Source organism: Drosophila sechellia, chromosome 3R, assembly GCF_004382195.2.
Source record: "Drosophila sechellia strain sech25 chromosome 3R, ASM438219v1, whole genome shotgun sequence".
Classification (NCBI taxonomy): Eukaryota; Metazoa; Arthropoda; class Insecta; order Diptera; family Drosophilidae; genus Drosophila; species Drosophila sechellia.
Window position 1 is genome coordinate 16854002 of NC_045952.1, and position 9935 is coordinate 16863936.

The 9935-nt window shown below is 43.9% G+C and overlaps 1 protein-coding gene across 2 annotated transcripts; it reads right to left on the reverse strand.

The window, feature by feature from the left end:
- Positions 1-1652: 1652 nt before the first annotated feature.
- On the reverse strand, positions 1653-5974 carry LOC6606796 (putative elongator complex protein 1). Of its 2 annotated transcripts, none has more exons than XM_002031557.2 (6): positions 5374-5974; positions 4171-5311; positions 2723-4105; positions 2435-2666; positions 1996-2366; positions 1653-1850 (listed from the first exon to the last, which is right to left on the reverse strand). In XM_002031557.2, exons 1-6 carry the CDS (start codon positions 5938-5940, stop codon positions 1786-1788), a joined length of 3759 nt encoding a protein of 1252 aa, XP_002031593.1. In that variant the 5' UTR covers positions 5941-5974; the 3' UTR covers positions 1653-1785. The 2 variants fall into 2 exon arrangements, with proteins under 2 accessions (XP_002031593.1, XP_032577377.1); XM_032721486.1 differs by having other exon boundaries at positions 2435-2669.
- Between the last annotated feature and the right edge of the window lie 3961 nt (positions 5975-9935).

The following is a 9935-nucleotide window of genomic DNA, read 5'->3' on the forward strand; positions in this document are numbered from 1 at the left end:
TCGAAAATAGCAATAACAACGAGGCGACGAATGATGTTGAAAGTCGTTTTGCGGGTTTGACCACTGTGCTCGAGCTCTCCACTCTCCAGGTGCACAGGAAAAAATATTAACGCTTTTCAATATTTATGTTTTTATTATTACACATCTATTGTTTTAAGATTTCTATCAACTATACTCAAAGTTAGCAGAAATGCCGATTAATGTTAAGCTCAATCAAAATTGGCCGAAGTGATCCCAGATTTTTTCTGTGTAGAGAGCGGAGCTGAGAGAGAGAATGAGACTCAAGCTAGACTTACCAAAATGTTTATATTTTATATATATATATGTGGACTTCTCGGCAGCTCAAATTGTAAATTGACTATTTCAGCACTTCGCTTGATGGCTTATTGTTGTTGCGAAAACGAAAATAAATACACGTACTTAAAACTTCCACCACAGACTTTTCGGTTTTGTCTTCCGCGTTGACAACAATAACAAAAAGCTCACTTTTCTCTTGCACTTTAAGCCATTCAGTGATTTCTATGGCTTGCCATTAATTCACGATTAATTGCATTTTCAATTTCCATATTTCACGCACACACACACACATACTCCTAACTTCCCCTTTCGATTTCCTCTTCCCACACGCTTGTTGCTTTTGCTTGCGGTTTCTGTGGACTTCCCCTCTCACTCACTCGATTTCCGCACAATAGAACAGACAAAATTGTGTTAACAATATTTTTTGTGTGTTTGTTTACTCGAAAAAACGGAACGCGAAAAGAGCGCCAGCATTCAACAGCGCACACGTCCGACTCGTTCGTCGATTTTTTGCTTAATAAACTTGTGTTCTCCAGAGTGGAGCTCGCTGCGGCTGCGAAGCAAGCAAAGACAGAGGGAGAGAGAGAAGTGGCACAGTGGGTGATTTAGGCATCTATATGATAAATTATTTGACTTATGTGGCCAGACTTCTGTCAAATCAACAACAAATAACACATCAACAGTAAGAAGGATTAAAAAGTGGAAAGAACTTTATTATATTATTATATTTTTTCACTAAAATTGTCATATTTGTATAAAGTTCCACTGTGTAAAAGAGAGTGTGTGCGAGTGTGCGCATATGCGCATGTCTGAATGCGACTCTTAACAGCGCTTTAACACAAAAGTGCAAGTGCAATGTTAAAGGGGATGTTGGGATTAGGATACTAACATAATCTTGCTAAGTTATTAAAATGTTATTGCAAGAATAAATCACATATTCATAATAAGTATCATACATATACAATATATTCAAATCGATCTTATTCCGAGCTCCATTCAAGAACGTTTTAGAACAGTTTATATCACGTCTACCTGGCAACAACGAGCGCCCACAACAAATCCCGTACAGTTGAAACCGGTTGAAGACACTTACGGTTTTTGTTTGGCAAACAAAATGCTTGTCCAGAGCGGCGGCAACAGGATATTGATGTTATCGGGAAATATGTTTTGCACTCTGGCATTCGTATATAAAGGGCGTAGCTTAGTGTAAATACCAAGAACCGACGCCCCCTAATAAATGCGATAATCTCCAATCAAGCAGGGAATTTGTGGAGACGTGTCGCCCACTTTTACCAGCTGCCTGACATTCGACTGACACTAGACTGCCCACTGCGCTTCGTTTTGTTTAATCTTGATACATTCAATTAGCATTTCAATGCTACATTTATTATTAAAGCAGTGAAAGTAAACAAAAGTGGGAGACTGAGACGACTACGGATTGGTGGGAGGATGAGTGCAGCACGCAAATCCAATGATCCCGTCGAAGATTCACTGGAGGATCTCGTGTTGCCAGTCCATCATAATCAGCTGCGGCTTGAAGCGCTTCAGGGGACCTGAAAAAGAAAAGATTTTCAATAAAATTAAAGTACACACTATATGGGAATCTTAAAATTGACATTGAGATTTCACAAAGTCTATCCTATTTGAAAATTCAATTTAAGCGAAGCAATGAAATTGTAATTGTCACAAGACACCCACTTAGCAAGGCATAGCGCTGCTCCTTCTGCAGGGCAAGGTAATCCACATTGGGTCCCGTAAGATGATCCGCCATCAATCCGTTTCCCCGTAGCTCCGGCGTCCAGATCTCGTCCAGCGCCGCATCCACCGCTTGCAACAGTGTCTTGAATTCACGCTGCAGTGCGGCTGCCAGGGGATCTGCGTCCGCGGCACTGGCGAGCTGTAGGAGCGCTTTGCATGTGTCACGCACAGGCTGCTGCTGTTGGGCTATCTTCGTGACGTGGTTGTGCAGCGCATCGATGAGCGCGATGTCTTCGAAGGGGTTGCCCGGCTTCAGGCTGAACAGCTTGCGTTCGTGCTTGCGTCGGTTTTTGCTTGAGCGGAATGTCTTTCTGGAAAGGAGGAACACAACGGAAAAGTGAAACTCTGGCCGGGTGCAGTGAAGCATTCGTTGGATTACCCAGTCCCTCGTGAAGTGCCGCTGTACTGCGAGGAGTGGAGACTGGTGGTGTCCGACAGTAGGTCCACCTCTTTCAGATTAACATCCGCTTCGATGTACCCCTCACCGGATTTAGCTTGATTCTGTCGGATGTCCAAAAGCCGCTGCTTGTAATCCAGGAAGAGCTGCAGATCCGCTTGCAATGAGTTTTCTAGTTGAGCACCATATGCTAACAAAGCGGGCGCTATTTTTTCTGCTTAAACGGAAGAAGTTATTACTTGCAACTATCTCATTATAGCAATGACCAACCTGAAACATCATCATCCTCCAGACCCGCCTCGTAAATAGCTCTGCTGTACAGATGACCCTCAAGCAACACATCCAACTGCCGCTTTCGATCCTGACAGTGCTCTTTTACCAACTCATACGCTTCCATGTGGCGACCCTGCTGTTGCAACGGCCCAACCAGCGACTGGGCCACCTGATCCAGAGGCTCACCCAACTTTTTGGCCAGCACCAAAACACGTTGCCAATCGAGAGTGTGTTTTGCACTGAGTAGCGCCTGCTGCAACTGTCCACCACGTTCGTACATGAGACTGGCGTTGTCCAATTTGGCAATGCCCCTAAGATGATCTGCGTAGGCCACGTATATGTTCTTCTGGAACTCAATGTGCTCCCGATAGAATGCCAAGCCATCAGTGTACAGGCCATGCTTATGGATATATTCCAGAGCCTCCTCGTTATGCTGCTCTCCGCAAGCAGCAAGATGTGAAAGTGCCAAATTATATCTTTTAAGGTGATCATCAATCCGGAACTTGCGATAGTCTATAGGCAATGCCTTTAATTCGTTGAGATAGGGAAGGAACTCCTTAGGATCCTTTTGTGACTTTTGAGCCACGAACAGAACGAGTCCGAAATCGTAGGTGCCTAGGGCCACATTGTACAGGTCGTTAACGTCCACCAAATAAAGAAGATGTTGCAGTAGCTGGTCAGCAAGGGACGCATCTTCTTGCTGGACCTTCCAAATCACCTGGAGAGCTGTTTCCAAACAGCCCAATTTTACATAGGCGGTGATCAAAGGCAGACGAAAACGGCTAACCAACTTATTCATTTGCTGTTCCAGCAGTCGACACACGTATTCCACCTTCTGATCAACCCTATAATCCGAGGGATAGGTCTGTTTGGCCGCATCATAATTACTGGAGTACATTCCTTTGGTAAAGTCCTCATTCTGTAACTCACTGAGGAACAGACAGAGCCACTGAGGTTCTTTGATGTCGTTCAGAAAGTCGCCCACTGAGGACACGAACCGCTTCACATCGTGATCGAAAATGATATTCAGGTTGATACGTTGCTTGCGCGACATCTCAATTGCCTTCTGGTATTTCCCACGTTCCAGAAGATCACCGACCAACTCGAGGACGAGCACACGAGGGCAAATGGCCTCCAGGTTTCCGCGCGGCAACTGCAGCACGACGCGCGCTTTGCGGGCCACCGCCGTTACTATCTTGGCACCACGTTCAATGTTCCTGCTTGCCACCTGGCGGCGATCCACCAGTCGAACAAAGTGCATCGTATTTAGCTGGGTGTATACCAGATAATTAGTAACTACGCAGAAGGAAGTGACGTCCTCGCCAATGTGATAACCATCCATATGGAGCAGATGCTGATTACGAAAGGTGACGAGAGCACCTAGGGAGGAAAATATTAAATACATTTAAAAGGAACTGCATTTAAATTATTTCGTTTGTAAATACCTGTGTAACCATCCCAAATACATCCTTTGACGATAACCCAATCTATCTGGTCAGCCGGCTCATTCAGCTGCACATAAGATCGCTCCACCTTAAGTGTCTTGTCCGCTTTAAGCGACACCTCGTATGTGTGACTATTGTTCACCGTTTGCACGTAAAACTCATTCATAGCATAAGGTGCGACTGCAACAGCATTCACCAATCCGTTGATCCGCACAGAACTGTGCACACGATAGCACCACTCGCCTGGCTTGTTGACATTATCCCTATAGGACAACAATAGCAGACGTGTGGATCCTGCTGAACTGTGAGTGGCCAGCAGATAGTGGGGCGAGAAATGGGTGAGATTGGCTAGATGCAAGCCAGAAAGCTCGGCATCGGGCATAAGCATGATGGGCTTTTGTAGCTGTTTGCCTAACGTATGTATGTGTTCATTCAGGTATATTTTACGATCGCAGGTGTATACCCACAAGCTGGTACCATGGCTGATGAAGGCATTGATATACGTTTCGAATTTAAGGACGATCTTACTCATGGGTGGTGGTACTATGGCCTCGTCGAAATCTGTGAGCAACAGGCGATTACCATCAATGACTCCCACGATAGAATTATTTCGATCTACGGCAAATGCCCAGCGGTAGACCAGATGCTTGCCGCTTTCTTTAAGAATGTGAAGTGTGTGTTCGGCTCCACACCGCGTGTCCCAATGAAGCAGTGCCAGTGGATCAGCTTGTTCAAAAATCAACACCTGCTTCAAGTACCAGTGGTAGTTGCCTATTGTATACAGGTACACCCTTTGCTCTTCTTTGGCACATGTCCTAATGGCCAGTATGTCGGAGTCCTCGCTCCAGCGCAGCTCCACCACCGGCTCATCCTGCAAATCAAAGGGAAGGACCAGCTCCCGATGTCGCAAGCCATTTTTCTCAAAAAGGGCTATGGTTGACTTGTTGGGAAACTGCTGGGGTACGGCAATCCAATTACCAGTAGGCCGCCAGACAACTGAATCTTTTAGATTTGCACTCTTTTCGGCTGTGTGATTCAGTTTTCCCTCGCTATCGTACACCTTAAAGGTGCGACCCAATTGGGCTGCCACATAAGACACAACAAAAAATGCACCATCGCCTCGCCAGGAAATGCTTACATCCTGTGGGGTATGCCAAACGAATTATTGTTTTTCTTTATACTGGCATAAAAGATTAAACGCACCTGATTTAGTTCCTGTTCGTCGCGGATGGATATAGAATCGGATTCTTTCTGCTTCGCAGCCTGCTTTCCCTCCGATCCGTGGAACTGCGTCTCCTTCTTGCCCCATCCCACATTGACAAACTGCTGATCTGGGTCTAGTTCTGCGTCCAGTGGCTGCTCCGCAATAACGTCAAAGGTGCTGGTCATCAACACCACGTTGTGAGTGCGGGTAACGAAGGCCACCACTTCCTGATTAGGCGACCATGCCATGCTCTCTATGCCAACGTCGCAGAACGTTCCCTCGCTGGTAGCCCCTGTTTGGGGGTCGACCAGGATCACTTCACCAGCACCACTGGCCACGCAGATCGCATTGTCCAGCTGTAAGAACTCCACTCCCACTATGTCCGGCAAATCGGCAATGACTTTTGGTTGTACATCTCCGGACTCCTGAATCGCGTAGATCTGGTTATCGGCCACCACGAAGTATGCGTCCAAGACACCGCCATTTAGTTCTGGTTGAAGGAGCAGATGCCGGGGATGAGCCACTGCATGCAGCTCCTTGCAATATCGCAGCTTCAGATTGCGCATATTTCGTAAATATTGCACGTGTGGATCTGTGTGACCAGAGGCTTTAATGTCACTGCGATGATAATTCTTTAATGTAATAATTCATTCGTTGATCAACGGTTTTTTAGTGAATATGCATATGATGAGATTAATATGGATATATATATATAATATTAAGAGGTTATGTAAAATACAAATTTTCGTGATTTGTTATTGTTTCTTTAACATTAATATCAAACAGCCACAAGCACACATAGCTTTTATATAGCCAGATCTGCTCCGCCAACTCCGTTTACATTCCTGCACATTGGCCGACTGGTCACACTGCAGTCCAGCAAAAAGGTTAAACAACACTAGCGCAAGATGGCTGCTCTGCTCTCGTGTAAATTTTTTGTTTAAATTAAAATCGCCCGTGGTGCGGACTGTTTTAGCAATCGAATTTTATTGGCACGCCATGCGTGGGATGAACTAAGACGGATGCAAGTGCGGATATGCATCAGCATCAACGGAGGAGGGCCGAAAATACGGAGAATACCATCGAAAATTCCACAAAACCAACAGCCAGGTGTCGGTGTGTGTATGCGTGAGAGTGCTTGTGCAAGTGTTTGTGTGTATTTATATTCTTCATATCGGATCGGATCGTATGGGAACGGTGGTGCAAATGTTTATAAATATATATTAAGGAACACCTTACTATATATATGCGTGATAAATCCAATGAAATGTGCATGTGGCTGATGGCTTAAAGCGCCAGCACAGGCATCGGAGTGGGCAGCGACGTCGGCAGCGCAGCAGCGTCGGATTGGAATGTTAACTAGGAGCAATAACAACAACATCAACAACCACTGAAGCAACGGTAGCACCACCGACTACATCAAAAACAAACCAAAACATACAACAAAAACAGCAATAGCTGAAAACATCATTGAAAATCGGGTAAGTTCAGGCATATGCATGGTTTTGGGACTACTTGTTTTTGAGCCCGTTTTAAGGACTCCGCCCAACGCCCTTTTTTGCAGCGTCGCGCTGTCTGCTTCCTTAATACACTTGTCGTTGTGTGAGTGCGTGTGTGCGCGTGTGTCGGTGTGAAAGTAAGGAAAGCTTGCGAAAAAGGGATAGCGCAATTGGGCAAATAAAAAAGTGGCCAAATAAAAACTCTGCAAACATCTTTTGCACAATTCCATCAATGAAAAGCAAATATTTCATAAACATTTGGCTCATTATGAGGATGAAAAATATAAATGCAGACGAAATGGACAACGACAAACAAAATACTTATAAGCGCGCACAGTACGCACTCGACACAGTGGCCACAATAGGAAATACAAGCCTTTTGATTGTTTACACAAAGACCCCTCCTTTTGAACGCATTAAAAATGTGCACAAAAGTCTGCATTACGAGTTACTACTGTATTTGTTTTGCCTATTTTTGGGTCGCCCATTTGCAGCGTCTTTATTTTTGTATTTTTATGCTGTTGTCTGAGGTCAACTAGTTGGCTTCAAAACGAAAGCAAAAACCGAAAATATCATAATAAAAAAAATCACAAATACTACGCATTTTGGTTCCAATCAAAGCGAAAACAAAAACACGTTTTACAACTTTGCGGCGCGAAATTCATTGTTGTTGTGGTCGTTTTTTTTTTTTTTTTTTTTTTTTTTGATTAAGAAACACAGGCACAAGCACACACGAAGTTATATACAGAAATGCTCATATATAGCCAACAATCGGGCCATGAATGACCGATGCGATGCGTACAACAAAAACGATAGCCACAGTAGTAATTAAAGGCAATAACCGAAGCGTGGCGCATCGTAGTTTTTGTTACGGCCTTCCGTTCGTAGTAATGCCTTCTGTTGTTGCTGTCTTTCGGTCAGTTTCTGCGTCGTCGGCAAAAATTTTCGGTCGCTGACGTCACATACAGGCGCCACAAAGCTCCCCACACCCCACCCACTGCCATACCATCCTCCCCTTCTCGCTCTCTGTTCCTCACCCTCTCTCTCTCTCCGGGGTTCTACGTATCCCGTTTGTTTGTGTATTGCACCATGCGTGGGCGTTATACTCCAACTGTATCGGTGTGAGTGAGCAAGTTTGGCTGTGTGAGGTCAGTGTTGCGTGAACTTTTCGCATTGGAATGATAATGACTAACTTTTGGCGCCCACTCTTCAATATTCCCTTTATTGCGCCTATTACAACTATCTCTCTGCCCATTTTCACTTGCGCTAATTACGCCGTTGCATGACCACTGTACTCGGGACTGATTGGAATGCTAATTGGAATTTGCGATTTTAATTATTCCGATTGGCCATAAACCATTACTTCTAGGGCTGGGCAGGTGAATGGGGATATATATTTAGTTCAAATTATATATTATTCATATTTCGCGATGTCTAAAATAATTACGTGAATGCCTTTTTATATGCATTCCATTTTTGCTGTCTTATATGCACATATACTTTTGACTTATTGAACAACTGCCAAAACATCTGATTCAATTTCCTTTTTAAACCGTACGAAAATATACTTTTACCGTCTTTTTGCCTAAATCCGTGCACGGTTCAACGATTTGTTTACGTTGGCTTAATCGTATTAAAAAAAAGGCGGTCGACCATTTAATTTTATCATCAAACAGCGGGAATATGCATTTACGTTTATCTGGGAACGCGGTGCGGAAATGTATACTTTATCTTTATCTGGAACCGTTGATATATGTAGATACATTCATGTTTCGCATTCTTGAAATTATTACTTTCCTCGTTTTATTGCCCAGCGGACACATTTTCTTCGCATATTTAAGCTTCTTTTTTCCTTGCCATCTGTTTGTTTGTTTATGTTGGTTCTGCGGATATTTTTAGCACACATCCCTCGCCTTTTGATCTACTTGCCATTCGGGTTCGCCAGGCAAATTCGCTGGGAGAGCTGGTGACGTCAGGAAATGGCATGAGCACGGTTCCGACTTGATGCTAATTGCTTCGCAAATATGCAAGAAATGCAAAAGAGAAAAATTGGAGAAAATCACGAACTGTGCAACTGCAACTGGAATTGCAATTGGAACTGCAAGCCCTGGATGCGAAAGAAACAATAAACATTTGGATGTCTACATTTCTGCAAACAACTGATTCGAGAGCGGCAACAAATTGCCTGGAAACGGAGACGAAAAGTAAACATGCAAGAGAAAAACTATTTGCCATACAAGTCGTGGGGAAAATGTGGGCGGGGGGCATGGTGTTTGTGCGACCAATAATGGGCGAATTAATTAACAGCCAGCGGCGGCAATTAGACCAAATAAACGAAACAGAAAGGAAATCGATACGAGCCACAAGCCTTCAAAGTATCTGGATTTGTGTTTTTACAAAACTGCGATCGTTTTGCCTCTTGAATCTCCGATATCACAAAGTGCACTGTGCGTAATGACTTAAATGAATTTAATGTATACATAATGGAGAATGTATAATTTGATATATATAATAAAATAAATATATATATGTAAGCCTTACAATTTACTTTAGTTTTTGCTTGGCATCGCTGATAATGCGATTAAATAAACTAAATACTTTTAATTAAGTTTTTCCGTGTAAAAATTGGGGAACGCAGAGTGACTTACATTTAGCTAGGCCAAAAGCAAGACCGCAGCAGCGACTTGAATGGCCAAAATCGGCCTAATGAGTTGGGCAACACATGTTTTGATTCGACTCGGTGGCCAAAAGTGCAACAGGTGGGCGATCGTATGCGAGCGACTGGTCTTATCGCATGCAATAAATGCACGATAAAGAGAAGAAGCCGGCTCACAAAAACACGAAGAAAATCTGAGTCTGAGCTTGGCAAGCGGCGCTCTCTTTCTCTGCGACTGAAACTCGGAGCTTGATTTTGTGTTTTTTTTCTTCCCTCTTTCTTTTTATTTTCTGTTTTTGGTTTTATTTATCGTGACTCAGTCGCTAACTTCGTGCAGCGCTTTTCAGTTGAAAACTTGCAGGCAAGGCGCGCGGTCGCGTTTTGCTTCAAAAAATCGAATAGTAAA

Coding starts and splice junctions, on each gene's coding strand:
- LOC6606796 (XM_032721486.1), bottom strand. CDS start 5,940: ATGCGCAATCTGAAGCTGCGATATTGCAAGGAGCTGCATGCAGTGGCT. Junction 5,312..5,373: donor ACGAACAGGAACTAAATCAG/GTGCGTTTAATC, acceptor CATACCCCACAG/GATGTAAGCATTTCCTGGCG. Junction 1,851..1,995: donor GCAGCGCTATGCCTTGCTAA/GTGGGTGTCTTG, acceptor TTTCTTTTTCAG/GTCCCCTGAAGCGCTTCAAG.